Here is a 21,725-nt window from a genome sequence, read left to right on the forward strand (position 1 = left end):
CTCTGAGGATGCATTCTTTGACATTGGACGTGCGGGATTCTTAACAGAACACCACAAAGCAGCTGAAGATCCACATAATCTTGTCCTGTTGAGCTAATACTTCAGAGCTCTCACAGGACACAACGCTCTCTTGATCACTTGGCCCTAAAATATCCAACAAGCTCTTAATCATCAAAGAGTGAGCCCAAAACTGGAAACTGACTCGGGCTTAGCTAGAAATCCCAAGGAAAATGAGCAAACAGCATTTCCTTGGGAGAAGCCCACTTCCTTATCTATAGCATGGATCTCGCTTATCCTTTCTGCTGTAGCCAGTCACCAAAAGAGTGTCTTCCTAATCAAATCTCTCAAGAGAGATTGAATACAAGGGTTCAAAGCGTGAACCAAACAACCACTTTAGTACCATATCAAGGTTGTAAGACTTTACAGCCACCTCTTTCTGTCTTGTTGCGTCAAAAGATCTAATTAAATCTGACAAATCCTGACTGGTAGATAAATCAACTTCCTTATGGCGGAAGACAGAACTTAACATCGCTCTACAGCCTTTGATCATGGAAGTAGCCAGGTCCCTATATGTCTACAAATACTATAGCAGAAAATCTGCTATTTCGGCTACAGATGTTTGACAAGACGACACTCTGCGCTTTCTGCACCATGCTCGAAAGATAGTCTACTTCGTCTGAGATACTTCACTAGAAGATCAAAGGACCGTCGTCTGCATTTGGCAATAACTTGCAAAGCTGACCTTGAATGAATGAATAATTAATAATTATCTGGTGTCGTGACTACCAGGATCATTGACGCCGAATGAAGCCATTTGGACAACCAATTTGGGAAAAATCCACACACACATCATAAAAACTCTTAAAGTTCCGCATCAGTTATTGTACTATAGCTAGCGCAAAGATGCTACTTACGCATTAAACACCACCAAAGCTAAATTATTATTATTATTATAAAATAGTTTAACCAGGCCACTGAGCTGACCTTCAGCTCCCATGTGGCTGGCCCAAAGGATTAGATAAAATGCAAGGTCAAGGCCAAAAGCCACGAGCTTGGACCAAACAGGTCTTATAGGATAATAAATAATGAATTAAGATTAAATAAAAAATTACACAGAGGCAAAGGCTTTCATACTAGAACACAAACAGGCAATAAATACTTTTATTCACGTTTCCATACATTCATTCTAAAAACCCAAAGCTAAAAACTACACACATACATGAAAGCAAAATACCTAAATTTCATTAAAAACTCCAACTTCTTTTAAAAATTCAATAACACACTCATAATCATGCTGAGCTTCTTCACCCAATATCTTTGTCAAACTGTAACTACCATCTCTATCTCTTTTGTCTTTAAAGTGCTGCTCTCTCAGTTCCCGATGACTAGGACATTCAACTAGCAAATGCTTAATAGTCATCGGGACGAGACAGTCATCACAGTAAGGTTGGTATTCACCACTCATGAGATACCCATGTGTCAATCTTGTATGTCCTATACAGAGGCGGCATATCGTTACTTCCCATTTCCTAGGCATAGATTCATATTTCCAAGGGTGTGTACGTGTGGCAAACTCTTTCATTTTATTTGGTCCTGCTTCGTTCCATTGCTGTTCCCATAATCTTGCAATGAACTTTGATATACTAGGAAAAAAGTCTCTATATGGTACAGCAATTGGTCTTGGTATCATATTGGTTGCTGCTGATTTAGCTAGTTGGTCTGCTTTTTCATTTCCATATATATTTACATGTGCTGGGACCCAGCAAAAAGATATAGTAATCCTTCTACGCTGATGTAGAAATACCCACTGTGAGATTTTCAATGTAATTGTATGATCAGTATTAAAAATTTCAAGTGCCTGTAATGCACTTTTGGAATCACAAAAGATGGTGATATTAGTGGAATTCTGGAGGGTTGCAATATGTTCCAATGCTGTTAAAATTCCATACAGTTCCGCTGTGAAGTTCGATGCTACGATGGGTAGTGCTCCTCTGCGACTAAAATCATCACTAAAAACTCCATATCCGACTCCATCATCAGTTTTGGAGCCATCAGTAAAAACAAATGTAGAGCCTGAGTGCTCTGCAACATGTTCTAAAAATAATACTCTGATTTCTGTATCTGATTTTTCTCTTTTAATACCTTTAAAATATTTACAAAATTTAATTACAGGTAATTTCCATGCTGGGGTAATTGGTAAATTAACTGGACATACAGGATTTCTTGACATATTCATTTTCTCCAAGATCTTTTTCACTCTAAAACTAAAAGGCTTAGGATACCTTGGATGATTTTCATAAAAGTTGTTGAAAGAATTTCTATTTGCTGCTTCAAAGGCTTTAGAGTTGGGATTCTCTGAACCCTAAACCAATATCTGATAATTGATGATTGGCGATATAACTCTAGTGGGATTTCTCCCGCATCAATTAATAAACTTAAGATGGGAGAAGATCGAAAGGCACCTGTTGCCAAGCGTATACCGGTATGATGTATACTGAATCTAAGATAGCAAGACGATTAGAAATAGCAGAAGAATATATTTCACATCCATAAAGTAATTTTGAAATAATAAGTGATTTGTGTAGTTTTATAACTGTCTGCCTGTCTGCACCCCAGTTGGTATTAGATAATACTTTCAAAATACTTAAAGCTTCAATGCACTTGGTTTTAATATGTTTCAGATGGCGAAGCCAATTGAGTTTTTTGTCGAATATGAGGCCTAAGAAGCGTACCTCTTCAACACAGGGTATTCTATGGTTGTACAGATAAAGGTCTGGGTCGGGGTGTACTCCCCGAAGGTGGCAAAAATGCATAACAGTAGTCTTACTGGCTGATATTTTAAATCCCTGTTGTTCAGCCCAATTTACTATCTTATTTATTGTCAATTGTAATTTCCTTTCTGCAACTGACATTCGTGATGCAGCAACAGATATTGAAAGATCATCTACGAATAGGGTACTCAATACATCCTTGGGTATAACAGACGCGACACCATTTATTGCTAACGCAAAAAGTGTGACACTAAGCACACTTCCTTGTGGGACACCCTCTTCTTGGGCATCTTCTATCTGATAATGTGTTGCCCACTTTAACTTGAAAATATCTACATTTCAAGAATGCTTTAATGAATAGGGGCAATTTTCCTCGTAGACCACAGGTATGAATTGTCTTAAGAATGCCATGCCTCCAAGCAGTATCATAAGCTTTCTCAATATCAAAAAAAATAGTTATATGGTGCTGCTTGGAGGCAAATGCTTCACATATGGAGGTTTCCAGCTGCAGTAGGACATCTACTGCCGAGTGCATCTTTCTAAATCCACATTGTGAGGGTGAGAAAATACCATTACGCTCTAAATACCAGACAAATCTTGTATTCACCATTTTTTCCATCAACTTGCATAAACAGCAAGTTAGTGCTATTGGTCGATAACTAGCCACTGAAAAAGGGTCTTTACCTGGTTTAACAAAAGGTAATACAAAAGCCAATTCCCATATGACTGGATAGCTACTTTCACGCCATAATCGGTTAATTATACTTATTATAAATAGTTTTGTATTTTTTGAAATATGCCTAAACATTTGATAGGGAATTTCATCCGGACCAGGGGCAGTGTTAGTGCTGCTGGCCAGGGCAGCATCAAATTCCCTTTCTGTAAAGGGTAAATTATATGGCTCTATCTTATCTGTGGAAAAGTCTAATCGCAGTTTTTCTCTTCTTCTATATTGATATCCAGGGGAACTGTCAGATTTTTTTTAAACTTGGGCAAAATGATCGGCGAGTTTATCACTTACATCTTTTGCGTCGGCGATGAGGTTGTCATTAACTTTAAGTACTGGGGGAGGACTGGGAGTAAATTTCCCAGCAATCTTTTTTATTTTCTTCCTTATACTGCAGATAGGTGTTCGGTGGTTAATGGACGATACAAATGACGCCCATGACTGCCTTCTAGCAGTTTTCATTGCCTTTCGAAAACGCGCTCTATTCTGTTTGTATATTATCATGTTTGCTATAGTTCGGTGTCTACGATAACGTGTAAGTGATGTTCTTGTGACTCGGTGTAACAGTGTGAGCTCTTCACACCACCACGGGACTGGGCGTCGCCTGAAAAGACCTGTAGTTTTTGGTATAGAATGTATACCTGCTGTATGGAATGTCCCATTTAATAAATCGATTGCATCATCTGCCGTTGGGAAGTCATTTGTGTCACTTTCTATTTCGCTTAGTTCTTGAAATTTGTTCCAATCTGCTTTTTCAACATTCCACCGTGGAGATCTTTGAACTGGTGGGTCATCATTGGAATTTATTATTATGGGAGCATGGTCACTGCTTTGCCAGTCATCATTCGTTTTCCATCTGAAATCCATCGTGCAATTGGAACTAGATATTGTAAGGTCTAAGCATGAGACTGTACCTGTCTGGATATGGTAATGAGTGGGTTCTCCGGTATTTAAAAGTCCTAAATCTTCATTTTCTATTATGGAAGCTATAATATTCCCTTTTTGATTTTATGTCACATCTCCCCATAAAGGATGTCTGCCATTTAAGTCTCCCATGAGAAAAAATGGTCGTGGAAGCTGATGAAGTAAATCAATTAGTTCTTCTCGAGTGATGGGATTGTTTGGTGGAAGATAAAGGGAACAGAGTGTGTATTTTCGTCTTAGGTGAATTTGAACCGCAACAGCCTGTAAAGGGGTATTTAGTGGGATTGGAAAATGAGGAAGGTCCCTGCGAACATAAATAAGGCAACCTCCATGTCTTCCCACTTCCAAATTATATTGTGTTCTATATGATATATACTCTCTAGGGCAAGGTGTGTGGACATCAAGCATTGTTTCTTGTAAACATACAGCAATAGGGGAGTATTTATAGAGTAACACTTTAAGTTCCTCATATTTTGCACGAAGTCCCTGACAATTCCACTGTAAAATTGAAGAGAAGGTGTCTAGGTTTTGGAGGGTAGTCCTCTATTCAAGGTCATTTTTGAATGCTTAGTGGATGGGAAGCTTTGCTTGTAAATTTTTGATGACGATTGTTTTTCTTCGCCAGTTTGCTCATTGATTTTGGTTTTATCTTTTGTTAGAGTTAATGGAGGAGAGGATGAGGGTGTTCTTACCCTCTTCATTTGTTTTTTTCCCTCTAATTACATTAAATCAGGCAGAGATTCTGCCTGAGATAATGCAGAAGGTGGAGTAGAGGGAGGTTTGAGGGAGATATCCAGTTTGTTATATGGAATGTTTATTTTATCCGTTTTTGCCGATTGTGCTCTAACCTTACTAGGCTGAGCACTTGGCCCAGTATGTCGGGCCACAGGAGTAGAAGCATCCTTTATTGAGGATGAGGAAGGATCAGCAGATTGGAGTGGAGCCATAGTGGTGGAATGTTGAACCACAGGGGCTGAGGCATCCTTCATTGAGGATGAGGAAGGAGTAATGGATTGAAGTGGAACCCTTGTGGTAGTAAGGGCTTTAGAATAACTCTTGGCTCTTCCCAAGAGTCGTCTTGCATGTCCAATACTGATGTGCTCTGTATATGCTTTATTAACTGCTGCTGTTTCAACTTTAAATTCTTCACATATTTTATCAACTGATTTGTGCTCTAGCTGACAATTAATGCATTTAGGTATATCTGAGCATGGGCCATGTTCTAGGCAGAGCAATTATTACACATCTTATTATTTTTACAAACTTTAGATGGATGACCAAATTTAAAACAATTAAAACATTGTAATGCTTTTGGTTGAAAAGGTCTAACTCGCACTCTTTCATTTTCTATTACTATATGAGATGGTACATTACTGTCTTCAAAAGTAAAAATCATCATGTTGCCATTTGGGACCTTTTTCACTTTCCATACAGTTGGTGGACACATATCTAAAATTTCTTCTTCAGTAAACTCGTACAAATCTCTATCAAAAACAACACCTCTTCCATAGCTAAAATTTAGGTGAGGACTAATTTTCTCTATTATATCGTTGTTATCAACTTTCATCATTGTTAGTATCTGTGACTGAGTTTTAGATTTTGCATGAATAAGTACAGAGCTCTTACCAAATCTAGTAATGTCACCACTCATTATGCCACCTATTTTTTGCTGTAGGTACCTACTAAACTTGTAATAGTTGAAGTTCTCCTCCTTGGCTTTAACTACCAGCCATTTAGGAGGTTGGGGGACTCTTATTTTGTCAACATTGCTACTATTGGAGTTGATTGGATTCCATTCTTCAGGTTTATAAATGTCTAAGTTTCTTGGGGCTTTATCCGTCAAGGCTCCTTTAACTAATGAGTTACATACATTCAAGGTATCAATACTACAGGTTGCTTTAAAAGCATCTTCCTGTTTATCAAATGTTACCCAAGCTTCCCATTTTCCTTCTGTGTCAAGAAAGTTCATACGAATCTCTGCTATATTGCCAAACATGTTCAAAGATGTCGAGATATCTTCATAGTTACACTGAAGTGGAATATTTTTCATATGTATAACTTTCAAATGCGTTACTCTACTATTATTGGCATCTGGGGGGTTCAAAGAATGGTCTTTGTTTGAGCCAGAAGTCGTCAACGGTGCCAGTGAGTCCATTTTCCCAGGGGATGTAGGTTCATAGTCCGGATCCATATTTGGTTTACTAAAAAAAAATAAAATAAAACTCTTACTACTTGGTTATATCAAGAAAGTATCGTGAGTCACTCAGGTATTCACATTCTCCACCAATGGCACTAGTGAGAGTTGACTCCCAATGGTCCACCCCATACCCTACCCATACAGGATAGCACCAATACGTTTGTGGTGGCCCAGGTATAAGCCAATCTGCCTGCTGGGAGCTCTGATTCCACTAATGGGAATAACTCCCCACCACAAACGTATTGGTGGGCTTCCGGACAAAAGCCAGGAGTCCCACCCCCAGAAAACCAGCTCCCCCTGAATTCCGACGAGCCAGTCCCTGGAGATGGTTCTGCCCTCAAGATAGCAATGGGAAAATCCCATTACTTACTCTCAGGTCCAAACCATATCAGGTGGTGACTCAACCACCACAACTCCCACTATTAGCTTCAAATGCAAACCCTTCCTAACCAACGATCCCTTCTCAGACTCACCTTAGTAGTTAAATTAGACGAAAGTGGAAATGTCCACACCATTTATTGCCAAAAGTTTGTAGGCGTTCCGTCAGGATCCGGCCTTCACACGAGTGAAGGCAGGATCCCTTACCCCCTCACCACGTGAAGGAACCTACTCGAGGGGAAGCTGACCTTGAAAAGCCTTTCTTGTGAAGGAGTTTCCTGCAAAGGGAAGACCAAGAAAAATACTCAGAGGTATCCCAGACAGCAAGACAGACAAGGGCTGGATACAGGGTCCCTGGGGAATGAGACACATCCGTTGTACGCCTTTTCTGTGAGTGTGATACATTTGTAAAGTGCCATTGACGTCTGGGAGAAGACTCATCTGAGTAAAGCGCAATTGACGTCTGGGAAAAGACTCATCTGAACTCGATGAAAGACGATGCACTTCCAATGATGCCTTTCCAATGGCGTTTGGCTGCAACCTGGGAACTTGCAACAGGCTCAGCTGAGGGGGCAACTACTCTTGGTCAGATCACACCAATGATGTTGGGTTCCGAAGCGAGGGAGCTGGGTAAAGGAGCGGCTACAGACAGAAAGCCAGGAACAGGGTCAACAGAATTAACACGTTCATCAACACTGACATCATTGTGAACATCATCATTACGGAATGCCTGGCCAGCTAATGACTTACTAATTTGTCTAGCAGTTACCTTCCTTTCCCTAACTCTCCAATTTACTAAGTGTGATTTTAAAGTCTACCACTTTTTAGTCTCCCAATCAATACTTCACTACAGCTCGAGTCTATTGAACAAACCTGTCTTCTTCAATCTGTAAACACAGAGTGAAAATCGTAAGATTCTTTTTTGAGGTGCGTATTACAGCCTTTGCTGCAGTACCAAAAGCTAAAAGCACTTGAGTCCGACATAACTGTCAAGTCCAAAAGTGTCATAATCAGGAGTAAAGTCAAAATCAAACAATGTCAATATCAGGAATAAATAGCACTTAACTCTATCTAAATATGCTGTAAGGCTATACTACTACATTCCAAGAATACTTCCCAAAACACAATGTACGAATTCCAAAATAAAGGTGGAGCTAACAAATGTAGCATAGCCATCAGCCAGCAGAAACAAACTGAAGCCATTTTTATAGTTATTCCTCTCTTTCCCCAAAAGTGGTGGGGCTAGTCACCTAGCCACTAGAAAATAGCGCGACCCACAAGTTTCAAAATCCTAGTTGTCGATTCTAGAAACTTTTAGCTATGTACTTAGTTGGTAAGGTACTTATATAAAAATGACATAACAAGGCCAGATGTCACAACAATTCCAAGGCTGTTGAAGTTTTAAAGAAAACTCTTTCGCCTTGTTTGGGCTGGAATGTTATTTCAGTTTCAGCCCCTATGTTTGACCTGTCAACCATCCTGCAAGTCCTTATCTGGACCACTGCTATTGCAATACCACCATTTACTGCTGGAGCCATACAAGCCAAAACACAGGACTTGAAACTGAAATAACTTTCCTACCTAAACAAAGCAAAGGATTTTCTCGAGGATGGGCAAAATGCCAAAAACTACACATCCTGGAGGTCTAGCAATGACAGAAGTCCCTTGTCTCAAGGATGTCTAGAGCAACTCAACAGTTTCCACATTGCTGATGGTTTGCTGAACAAACTTATTTTGCAGGCTGAGATCACTTTTTGGTTGCTACACTGTCACCTTAATACCAGATACATGAATGTTGAATACAGATGAGGCACCACACCTTATTGGGCACCTGCTTCTGCAACACTGATCTCACCCTGCTGTCATGTTATTCCATTTTAATTACACTGTATGGCACCTGGATTATAACTGTAAGATACTTATTAGCTTAAATATGATTGTGACAGTTGAACATGACTACTGCACGGAACCCATGTTATTGCAGTGTTACAATGCTTTCTTTTTTACTTAAAACAATGCAGCATACATATTATTTGATGATATATTGTCCCTCTTCAGTGGGTACAAAACTTTAATCCTGTATGAAAAACAGAAATTACTAATGAATGTAGTCAATGTACAATGGTGGTCCTATATTATGTAATTTTTTCTTCTAAAACACATGAATAGTTTCAAGTGTATAGTAAAATCCCAACTATACAAACCTTATATAATTTGGAGTGCCACACATTGTTGTGTGACGATCATCCGGCCGCTGTAATTGTGTGGCCAAACCAAAATCTGCTATTTTAATTCTTCCTTGACTGTCAAGCAATAAGTTTGATAAAGTTAAGTCCCGATGCATTATAGAATGAGAGTGAAGATACAGCATCCCTGACACTATCTGCCTCAAGTATTCTCTCACTGTAAAACAATATATTCATAATGTAAATAGTAAATCATCAATTTGTTCATCATAAAAATTAGTACTTCCAAAGAATGACAAAATAATGTATGAATTAAAGAATTATTAGTGCCATTACTGTTACATGTAATAAAAAATTTATGAAAAATGTAAAGCTTTGCTTAATTACACTCTCTTCCTCAAAAAATCTTTGGCAATTAACAAATGTTTGGATATTACAAAGATTATAATACCAACTTGAAATTTTTCATCAATGCTTACATTATTAGTGGAATCATTGAAACACAAGCAAAGAATGTACAAGGATAAAATATGAAGTCAGGATCTCAGATACATTTTCAGATTTGTAGCCTCTTGTCCCATCTCAATTGCCAAAGAAGAGTCAAATGCAGTTGTAGCCCAGAACTGGCTATGTACAGGCGGTCCCCGGGTTACGACAGGGGTTCCGTTCTAGAGACGCATCGTAAGCTGAAAATCGTCATAAGCCGGAACATCGTCAAAAATCCTAAGAAAACCTTACTTTTAATGCTTTGGGTGCATTGAAAACTATGTAAACTGCATTCTTATGGCATTTTTCATAAAAAAAAACCTTCAAATATTGATTATTTTGCATTTTTGGTGTCATATTTCATCTCCCAGATGAGTGTTGTAGGCGTCGTAACCTTGGAACATGCATTGTAACCCTGGAAATAACGTCTATTGACAAGCGTCGTAACCTCGGAACGTCGTAAGCCGACACCGTCATAACCCGGGGACTGCCTGTATTCTCTTTGCCAGCAGCTACCAAATATGTCTGCCAAGAATTACAGACTTGCAAATTCCAACCATTGCTGTCCCAAAACTCAAAATTACACTAAGGTCTCAAAGGCTGAGATAGGTTGGGCATGCAATGACAGAATATGAAAGCGATAAAATATATATCTTGCTAATGAGCTAGAAAATCATGGGTAAAGCCACATATTACGACCTACACCAAGTATAATTCACTTTACTACTTGCCCATCAGAGGAAAAACTGACACCGTACTTTCATTGATGATGATGATGATGTTCATATAAAAGACCAAATGTACCTATGTACAAAATGCAACCCAGTCAACTTCTCATAATTTACATTTGTTTTTAGATTACAATATAGGAGTTCAACACTTTAACTGAACAGTATATTTCCTGTTCCCTAAGTATTATCATTTTATGTATCTCCCATATACCATAGGGCTCAGATGTTCCAATTCAACAGTCATGTTTTCTGCAGTTTCTGCCTCTTAAGACTTTTCCCATACCCTTTTCTATGATTTCTGTGGACTGTCTACTTAGTCATAGTCATGATAGTACACACAACTCTTACTCATGTCTAACCAGTGATTGTCACCATCATTAGCACAAATTCAAAAGCTGTCCTAAGGATAACTTCCTATCAAAATAAGACATACAACGCTGCATGCGACCCTATCCAAAATGATATTGTTATAATACAATAAAGTTTCATACATACTTACCTGGCAGATATATACATAGCTAAGATTCCGTCGTCCCCGACAGAAATTCAAATTTCGCGGCACACGCTGCAGGTAGGTCAGGTGATCTACCGTCCTGCCTTGGGTGGCAGGATTAGGAACCATTCCCGTTTTCTATTCATATTTTTTCTCTTCCACCTGTCTACTGCGGGGAGGCTGGGTGGGCCATTAATCGTATATATCTGCCAGGTAAGTATGTATGAAACTTTATTGTATTATAACAATATCATTTTCATACAATCAACTTACCTGTCAGATATATACATAGCTGATTGACACCCTTTGGTGGAGGGTAAGAGACAGCTAACATGGAATAGACAGGTAAACAACATATGTTGTAGGTATAAATAACCTTGGTTCTATCTGATAGGTGGTAAACTTCGTGGCTGTTGCCCGGATAGTCTGCATCACCTCAAGACTTTAGCGAGATATGTGATCTATGGCTAAGAGTTCTTGTGGGTCTGCCGATGGGGTATGAACCGCTTACTCGGCAGAGCCTGAAAGGACTTTGTCAATGGGTACTGGACCACTTCTATGACAATACACCTTATGAAGGAGCGCAACACCGATCCCGATCACCTGATCCTAACACGAGGGTTCGCGCTCAAATTGAAAAGTTTTCCCCACACTCCTTTCAAAAACCCCAATAATTTCACTAAGTTAAAAAACTTTAACTCAAAGTTAAGGATCAGCGTCGGCTCCTTATCCCAGTAACGTAATCCGCAGAAACGTATAAACCAAAAGAGAGGATCTCTCGTAGGTTAACTTGACATCCTTTGTGTAATGAGAAGTCAACAAACAGAGTTGCCTCTACCGTACAACACAGCTAATATGTCTTATATGACATATTGTTAAGTAAAGAACAAGAATTTGCAAAAGCGCGCACTTCCTGCGCTTTTAATTCTCAGCTGTTTGAAGGAATCAAGTCACTTATGAAGTGCTTAGGAGATCTCCATGTTTCAAAGAAGACCAGGGCTTTCTTGAAATGGATCTCTCCCGACTGAAGCCTGAAGCCTGGCAGGAACCTCGCGCCTGGCTGGTGCTTCGCTCTTGGTTGGCGCCTAGCGCTTGTCTGGTACCTTTCGCTTGACTGGCGCCTCGCATCTGGTTGACGCCTCGCGCCTTAGCTGGAGATTCGCGCCTAGAGCCTGGCTTGCGCCTGGCTGGCTGCTCACCAGGTTGGCGCTTTGTGCCTGCCCTGGCACCTCCCCGCGCCTGGGCTGGGCCTTTGCCTTGCCCTGCCTGGAGCTTCGCGGCTGGCTGGCGCCTCGCTGCCTGGCGCCTCGCTGCCTGGCGCCTCGCTGCCTGGCGCCTCGCGCCTGGTTGGCTCCTCCCCACTTGCCGGAGCTTCGAGCTTGGTAGAGTCTCGAGGATGTCTGGCAATGTCCACATCGGACACTCTCATCTGTCCTATATGTTCGCATCTAGCGCATCTGTGTCAGGTTGTAGGCCCGGTCTTTCTCCTCATCAGACAATGACAGTGTTCTTGGGGCTGTCTGCCTCTGGCGTTTTTTACGCCTGTTTTAGCATAAGGCTCCTGGTTGGCGCTACATTGTCCGAAAGTCCTGAACATCCACAATAGTAAATCACAAGACTGGAGAAGGGTGGAAGAAATTCTTCCACTTTGAGCTTTGGCCTCTCCGGCAAGGGGAGGTGATTGTAGTCAGCTACATCCAGTATACGATAGGATATCTAACAGTATGAGAGATAAGTCTTCCTCCGAGGAGGATCCTTCTTGAGTACTTCCCTTGCTCACGAGATCTCTTCTTACCTGTTGAAGGGGCTTCTCGTTGCAGAATCTTCCCTATCCTTGTCCGAAGGAAGGGAAGAAGCTTGGAAGTCGAAGGAGACTCCGAGCTGAAATTGGGAGTACTCCTGATTTCTAGCTCCTTATTGTATCCCTCTGAACACCTTCTGGAAGCATTTTGAGCCGTCATCGCATTCCAAAGACTCTGTAGGCAAACGTTTTAACCATTCTACTGTAGATGAAAACGTAAGTACCCTGCCTGGACAACGAAACCTCTATCTGAAAACATTGAATCAGGAATAGGGGGTTTTAGTTCTTTTGCCAGACATACTATGCTGGCAAGAACCCATTGCCTAATCTCCACAGAATCTGATGCGAGATTCCAATGCTCAAAAAAAATTCACTTGTCTTCTTGATCGTTTGGGACCAAGAGAAAACAAAGAATTCCCTCATAAAAATTTCTCAAAGAAGTTTGATGAGGAGCAGTTCCATCTTGTCGGAACATAGAATCTGTGGCCACAAAAAAGATCCCATTAGAAGTACATGATATCCTACTCTTGTCATATTGAGGTATCGTATAAGATCCCAAAGATCTTAATCCTCTGCTATCTCCAATCCCTTTATAGAGACAGAGTATAGCCTTTTACTGCGTTCTTTGATAACAGATATATACAAAGGTGATTCTTCCCTCTGAAAGGGAAGAAAAAACCGCTATGTGGTTCACAGAGGTATCGGAAGAGGACAGTTTCCTCATTTCCTCTAGCACAATCTGCAGCAATTCTATATCTGTCCATGACTATGTCATTTACCTTGAAAAATCCTCTCATTCATGTCCACGTTCTGGTCAGTCTGCACGCAGACAGACTCAGAGTGGAGAGGTTGTTAAGGTCCATTATAATAGATGCTGATAGAATATTCAGACTGTCTTGGAAAAGACTTCCAAAACATGCTGTGAGAAGAACGTGACCTCTGTGAATCCAACCTCTCTAAGGCCAAAATGAGGCATAAAATATTATCTTCTCTTTCTTTGATGCCCTTTATCTTAAATTCTGCAAATATATTAGGGGAAAAAAAAAAAAAAGACTTAAGTTTATTCCCCTTTCTAAAAAAAATAAAGATGGCGTATATTGCTACCTCTCTTGGTTCGAGGAAAAGGAAGCAGTCTATAGGAAGCCTGTTCGTCTTCTACCTTACTGAGAGATCTATGAAGAAGACTTTCCGCAGGTTCTCACAACTCTTTCCAATAAATGTTAAACATGTTAACAGTTATTATCGTCGATCGAGAAGGATCTCTTTGTTAACGCGAATAGGAGCGAAAAAAGAGATTCTCGATGCTCTTTGCCGATATGAGAGAGTCGTGGAATTGGCCTAAGTGATTAAATGGGTAACGAAATCAGGAACAAATCTTTGCCGTTTACCGAGCCTGGTGTCCGAGAGGCTACTGGACTCTTAGGTTAATAACTCGCTAAAACGAGAAAATCTTGGATGGTGCTCTTGGCTCACTGCGCCAGGCTGGCGCTTCTGGAGCATTGCGCCAGGTTGGCACTTCTGGCGCATTGCGCCAGGCTGGCGCTTCCTTCTAATTCTTTTTATGTTATGTGCCAGAACACCTGTGCCTTTATGGTACCCGACATCCTTTCACATGTTAATTCCGTTCTTAGTAGGAAAAAGCTTTATATACGTAGTATAGTCCATTCAGGGAAACAAGTTCTGCCCCAAAGAGAATGTTTCCCATCCGACTCATCCATCTCTTCTGAGCAGGTACTCTAATAAGCTATGCTTTCGTAAGCTGAGAGCATTATATAATATAATGTTCTGCTGCGATAGAATCCTTTAATAATGTTACCTACGTAAACAGCATTGAAAGATTGTACTATCTCTCTTACTGAAAGCTTCTTAGCAAAAGGCATACAATATTTTATTTATGTTAGCTTAACTATCCCTCCCTCAATCCGAGGTTTAAGACCGCGATTGTAGGGGAGAGATACGGATAGTTTTATTCCATCCCGCAGGAGAGAGAGATACACCAGACCGCTCATGACTGACACCTACATGGTACTGACAGTAACTGGCGTACTGCGTTGGTCTCAGGCTCTCAGCGAAAGCAGTCCCCGTTAGCCGTCTGGCCTTACTCTTCCAGAGTTGCCAGCTACTCCATTTAATAAAGGAATTTTTATCAAACTTCAGGAAGTTCTTATTAAAGCATATTTAAGCGAAACAAGACTTCGATAAATCTAGAAGCTAAGTAGGTGTTGTCCTTAACAAAAATCCCTTTAAGCGTAGTCCTTCCTAGGAAAGTCGTAGAAGGATACTGGTAATTGAGTTTGCACAGAAAAGAAGTAACTACGGTATGTGTTATGATTTGACCGTATCGTATTCTCATACAGCAGAAACTCTACTACCTTCTATCTTCGTTCCTTTCGTAATAGAACGATAGAAAGGAGTATATATATATTCTTAAGGAAGGAAGTTAATCCAGGAACTCTTGTTAAATCTTCGTGATTTCCTCATCAATCGCGGAAGAGACAGAATTCCTGTTCATCACTAGGGTTTACGGAAGGAAGTAGATATTTCCTATCCGCCATCATACCCAAACGTCGATGAGATTCTTATTAAGAAAAACTCCCAAAGCTCTTGCCTCCTCAAAACGAGGGGAAGAGCATGGAAGAAGGAGAGAGTCCGCATTGAGAGGACTGCCTAACACAGGAGTCTTCTGAATAATGAAAAGGGGCTTCTCTTAGTATCAGAATCCTTCTGACAAAAGCAACAGCCGCCTGTGCGACATCTTGCACATTTGCCAGGGGAAAGTTGCTCAAGTTAAAAAACTCAAAGAGGAGTCTCCGCGACTGACCTCTCTCTCAAATGAAGATTTTGGAATCTTCTGACGCCTGGCTCTGGATCCTTGCGCCTAGCACCTAGCGCCTGGCGTCTGGATAGTTTCCGCGCGCCTGGAATGTTCCGCACGCTAGAAAGGAGACTCGCTCCTGGAACGTTCCGCTTGCGTTGGAAGGTTCCCGTGCGCCCTGATAGATCCAAGCGCCTCTAGTCTTGTTATACGAGCCTCTTGCCAGTAAAAAACGTTCAATGGAAGCATCCTTCTGATGCCACTCTACTATAAGGCTCCTCAGTCTAGCCGTCTGTTTTCTCTTTGAAGGCGCCTTGCGCCAAGAAAAAAGTTCTGGAACGCGGCTCGCGTTTATCTGTATGAACGAGGCTCGCGCTAGTCTGTTGGAACGCGGCTCGCGCTAGTCTGTTGGAACGCGGCTCGCTGCTGGTTGTTGGAACGTTCGCTAGCTTGCTGGCTGGCTCTCAGCCTCTCGCTCAGTGAGTCGGAGTTCTCTTAGTTTTCAGAGAACGAGCCAGATCGTCCGAACTCCAAACATGTACATTCTTCGTCTTTTCGGATGTAAGATGAAGAAACGGAAAAAGAGACGCATTTTTTAAAGGATGCTTTTCCAATGGCTATTCCTGGCAGTCTGGGACGTTTTACAGATCCTGCCGAGGGAACGCCCGATCGGTGGGGATTCTCCATAACCTCCGTAAGGCTTTCGACTTTCCTTCTCCTCTGGGCTTGTGAGTTTGGAAGAGGTCTAGGCCTGAGAGCGAGACAGAGCCGATCGGACGCACCCTCTACTAATTAGGACGCCTTTCCAATGGCGAACTTGGCAGTCTGGGACGTTCTGCAGATCCTGCCGAGGGGACGCCTGATCGGTGGGGATTCTCCATAACCTCCGTAAGGCTTTCGACTTTCCTTCTCCTCTGGGTATGTGAGCTTGGAAGAGGTCTAGGCCTGGGAGCGAAACAGAGCCGATCAGAACGCACCCTCCACTGCACTAACACTAAAATCACTTCTTACCTTTCAATAGCTCGTATTTTGAGCTACATTCCTTTGTCTTCAAATTGCAATATGAATTTGAAGATTCTGTGAAGTAAGAAGGAGATGAGGATACAACCCTACTAGTAATGTTAATGCTCTAACTGCTCGTTAGTACGAGAGCTATAAAAACTTCTAAAGGAAGCGTAACTATTCTATTCCTTACTTCCTCAAGAAGGAAGTTAGCTCAATCAATTCTAACATTTACTACACGTTATTATGAATAAATATTAAAATTTTCCTTCTTGCAAACTATGTGAGTGTCTACCGAAAAGTTCGGTGGTTACACGTAAACAATTCTTCGAAATTTTCGAAGCCAAAGTTATTAAAACAAATTAATATGCGTATGCCGAACCAAAGATCCAGTACTTCCCCTGCAAAAGAAGCCCCAGAAGATCGTGGCGATGAAATCCAAAAATCAAGTCAGGAGGAACTGCAAACGTTGTTTACATTCCAAGCGACAGAAAAAATATGAATAGAAAACAGGAATGGTTCCTAATCCTGCCACCCAGGGCAGGACGGTAGATCACCTGACCTACCTGCAGCGTGTGCCACGAAATTTGAATTTCTGTCGGGGACGACGGAGTCTTAGCTATGTATGTATCTGACAGGTAAGTTGATTGTATGAAATTGTAATTTTTACTATGAACTTTTTAAGTGTTCCATTGGCTTACCCTCATCTCCCGACTCAAAAACTGCCCTGCAAGGAACATTATAGATGTAGCTAATGGATCTTTGTAGTCCCTACAGGCGTTACATTGCTTTCAGCTTTTAAATTCTCCCCTTCCCACCTAGTTGTTCAACTTACTTGAATTTATTTTGCTCAAATTTTCACCTCTATTAGAAAGAAATCCTTTGGACAAGCCCTAACAGTCTATAAATGCAATTCAGCATCTCAAAATAATGTACTCTAGCTTACCTTCATCTTCTGTGAGAACCCTCCCCAGGCTCCTGATATACTTCTGAAGTTCTCCCTTATGGCAAAGCTCTAATGCAAGATAAACGAAGAACTGATCTTCGAAGAATGCATACAGTTTCAAAATTGTTGGATGGCTTAACTGAGAGTGGATTGTTACTTCTTGACGAACCCGGTTGATGAGACCACCTGCAGCAATTTTGCCCTTGTCTATCTGTTGAATTAAGAATTACGTTGAATATATACATATATATATATATAATATATATACGTATATATATAGTATATATATATATCGAGCTACAATGTCCTTTAATATCTAATTCGCTCTACCTCGGAATTAATATATTTTCATATATGCTTAACCAACCGAAGGGGAATTTTTTCTCGATAATAGACTTGCCTGGACCGGGGCAGGCAAGTCTATTATCGAGAAAAAATTCCTCTTCGTTTAAGCATATATGAAAATATATTAATTTCGAGGTAGAGCGAATTAGACATTAAAGGACATTGTAGCTCCATTTATGTATATGAATCACAGTACAATTACTCTACATTAAATAGAGTACAACTACTCTACAACCTGTATGTATGTACAGTAGAAATAGTCCAAAAAATTACTAAGTAAGAAATCTGACATGGCTGTTCCAATTAACTGTACATATTACCAGCCACATAAAATAGTAATGAACAAAATAAACAATAGGAGGTAGTTTACATAAATTCTCACATTTTTCTTAGCTATACAAAGCCCAACTGTTGATACACCTTGAATATATTTTTCTTATAAACATAGTTTACTATCTATTGTGAAATACTGGTGGATATAAAAAACAACAATTATTATAAATTCAGTACATTAGTAGTAATTCTAAAATCTAAACGTACAATACCTGAGGTATTGTAACTGCATTGTATTTTGGTCTGAAACTAGAAAGTTTGAAATTTATTATTACACCTAGGTATGTATTTATATTAAAACAATTATTATACAAAATAATAATTTTCATAAAATTAATTACTCATATTAAAACATTTCCTAAGAAATTATAATTTTCATGATAAAGTTAATTATTTGGATTCTTACCTACTGTCAAAGTTAGCCTACATCTTTGAGCCATCAGGTGCAATGGGCATTTAAAAAATTCAAATTATCCTTGGTAACCCACTACGACTGTCTCTGCAGGTGGTGTTGGAATGTCAACAAATGAGTCAGAATTCTTCTTGACATCCCACTAAGATGAGGGGAGGCTGGGTGGGTTTCCACTTTAGTACGTAGTAGATAAGTATCCAAAAAATTAATTTTATCAAGAAAATTATCATTATATTTGGAATGAATCTTACCTACTGTTAAAGTTACCTGACTACCACGGAAAATAAGGATGGCAGGTTAGTGCAGCCAGAAGAACAACATTCAGCCAAGTGAACTAAAAGCTTTTAATGGAAAAAAAAAAAAAGTTTCTTAATGTTCCTGCCTGCTCTGTGATCCTTACTGGCAAGTACAGTAGCCAGATGTTGTGACAACAACATGGGTGTGAGGCCCTCGTGGTGAGACTTGTCTGAGGATCCTTACCGGGAAAAATTTATATTTTCATAATAAAATTAAATTTTTATGATAAGAGAAATTACACAGCTAACAGTTTCTAGTATCTGTTTTGAGTGTAGGCAACTAGTCCCGCCCACTTTCGGGAAGAAGAGGAACAACTGAGCAAGGTGCTTCAATATGTTTGTCCTAATATCCATGTGAAGGGAGGGAGGGAGGGCTCCCATTCTGTAATTACTTGCTAAGTACAGACATGGTTCTGTTCTCGGAGGGGTGCCGATAAGCAAAAGCCGCCATTAACCGAAACTTGGTGATTCATGGTGCTGATAACTGGTTAATGGCACTGATGTCCTCTTAGGTATGTTATGGAGCCATAACTATTAGGCACCGATAACAGAACTCGGTGCGTTATGGCACCATAAATTGCCAATTATAGGGCACTAGACAAACGCCATAAACTGGATTGCTGTTAACCGAATCCACCGCTAACCCAGGACTGCTTGTATATATAAATTTTTATTTTATCGAAAAAATGATATTGTTATGATACAATAAAGTTTGTTCATACTTACCTGGCAGATATATATATAGCCGTATTTTCTGAAGTCCGACAGAATTTAAAAAACTTCCGACACACGCAGTGGTCGGCCAGGTGGTTAGTACCCATTCCCGCCGCTGGGAGGCGGGTATCAGGAACCATTCCCATTTTCTATTCATAATTTTTATTTCCACTGTCCCCTGAGGGGAGGTGGGTGGGTACTTAATTATATTACAGTAAGTCCTCGGTTACGCTGGTCTCGACTTACGATGTTTCGTGGTTACGAACGCGCCCCCATAAAAATATAAAAAATAATATTTTTGCGTCGTTCCGTCTTACGCGGTTTAGCGTCGTAAGCAACGTAAACAAACGCGAAAACTAGTTCCAGGCGCACGGCGGAAGAATACGCTTTGTGGGGGAGGACGGCGTCGCTTCGCTACGCTCAGTCCCGCGCCCATACGCCATTTTGTTGTTTACACTGCTCTCTCTCCCTCGTGTTGTATCGTTTTTGTAACTTTTTGCTCTTTGTTATGGCTCCCAAGCGCAAGGCGGACTCTTCTGATGGTAGTGCATCGAAGAAAAGAAAAGGAAAGGCCATCACCATGGAAATTAAAGTGGACATTATAAAGCGATCCGAGAAGGGAGAAACGCCAACAAACATTGGCCGCTCGCTTGGCCTTAGCCGTTCGACCGTTGCTACCACCTCAAGAATCACCTGCCTCAGCATCTCCAGTACTAGTATGTTCTGCCTCACCTCAAGAATCATCTGCCTCAGCATCTCCAGCAACTCTGGAGGTTCTTTTTCTCTTCACTAACCCCCTCCAGTCTCTCCAGCACCGCAGCTTCCTCTCCAGTGTGCAAGCCAATCAAACTAATAAAGGTAAGGAATTGTTCTCTCGTTGTTATTGATAGGTATTTACATTAAATCATGTGGTATTTTTCAATGTTCCGACTTACGCTGAAAATCGTGTTACGATGCATCGTAAGAACGGATCTACGTCGTAACTCGAGGACCCCCTGTATCTGCAGGTAAGTATGAACAAACTTTATTGTATCATAACAATATCATTTTGTTCATGAAACTTACTGTCAGATATATATATAGCTGAATCCCACCGTTGGAGGTGGGAAGGGACAGAAATAGAAGGATTTTGGGAAACAAATGCATGCAGATGATTTACATCTTGGTTCCACCTGTTAGCATAGCTGACTTCATGATTACTGTCACCCAACGTCTGCTCTGCTTTTACTAGAGTTGCCAGCAAGGTAGAGGACCTATAAAGCTGGTGCACTCCAGATGATCTGTCAACGGGGGCGTGACCACAATGTGACTAGACATATTGACCATACCATGAGGGCTAAGAAGTAAAAAAATATATATATATATAAATATATATATCACCACCTGACCAGCCTAGCCAAAGTTAAGGTGTGTTAACTAAGGCTTAAGAGTTAAGAAGTCGCCGTTGCGGCGACTCAACTAAATTAAGAGCTCTTCCTAACCATTTTCTACAGGATAGGATGAGTGGTACTTCTTGCCCCCAAGATTGTGTCTGCAGACACGTATGGCCCTAGCGAGCAGCAGATCTCATATGCCATCTTCACATCTCGCAGGGAGTGTGAAGTGAACACAGAGTTGCTTCGCTAAAACATGGTACTCAGGATGTTGCTGAGTGCCATGCTCTGTTGAAATGCTTCCGAGGCCGTGCCCTCACCTCGTGAGCATTCAGATAAAAAGATTTCAAATCTTTGTGCAAACACAATGAAGGAGCATTTTTGAAAGAACTCCTTAACACTAAAGCCAGGGTGTTCTTCGATATGGGCAATTCTGGTCTTTTTCGGAACACTGCAGATTGCCCGAATGACTTCGACTTTCTTGAGTTTTATGTAGATAAACCTTGAGAGACCCGACAGGGCACAGGGACTCTCTCTGGCTCCTGCCCAGTAACTTGTGCCATCCTTGCTTCCAAGCTCCTGGCCCAAGGACAAAACAGGTTCCATTCTTAGGCCACAACGGAAGGCTTAGAGAGCACAACCGCCTTGTGTTCTCTAAAGCCAAAACTTGTGACGATGGCTTAAAATCTCACTAACCCTCTTTGTCGTATCTAGGGTGGTGGTAGAAGAAGGCCTTCCTGATCACATGCAAGAAGTTAACAGGTAGGAGAGGTGTTCGAATGCTTTGACATCAAG

The 21,725-nt window shown here is 40.8% G+C and overlaps 1 protein-coding gene across 1 annotated transcript in view; it reads right to left on the reverse strand.

The window, feature by feature from the left end:
- The window catches only part of LOC135221022 (serine/threonine-protein kinase PLK4-like), a 121,632-nt gene that overhangs the window by 66,084 nt on the left and 33,823 nt on the right, over positions 1 to 21,725 (reverse strand). Inside the window, exons 3-4 of the mRNA XM_064258743.1 lie at positions 17,458 to 17,668; positions 9,202 to 9,400 (exon numbers count right to left, since the gene is read on the reverse strand). Of these exons, the coding sequence (XP_064114813.1) occupies positions 9,202 to 9,400; positions 17,458 to 17,668 (410 nt within the window). The remainder of the gene's footprint in view (positions 1 to 9,201; positions 9,401 to 17,457; positions 17,669 to 21,725) is intronic.

This window comes from Macrobrachium nipponense, chromosome 2 (genome assembly GCF_015104395.2).
Source record: "Macrobrachium nipponense isolate FS-2020 chromosome 2, ASM1510439v2, whole genome shotgun sequence".
NCBI classification, from domain to species: domain Eukaryota; kingdom Metazoa; phylum Arthropoda; class Malacostraca; order Decapoda; family Palaemonidae; genus Macrobrachium; species Macrobrachium nipponense.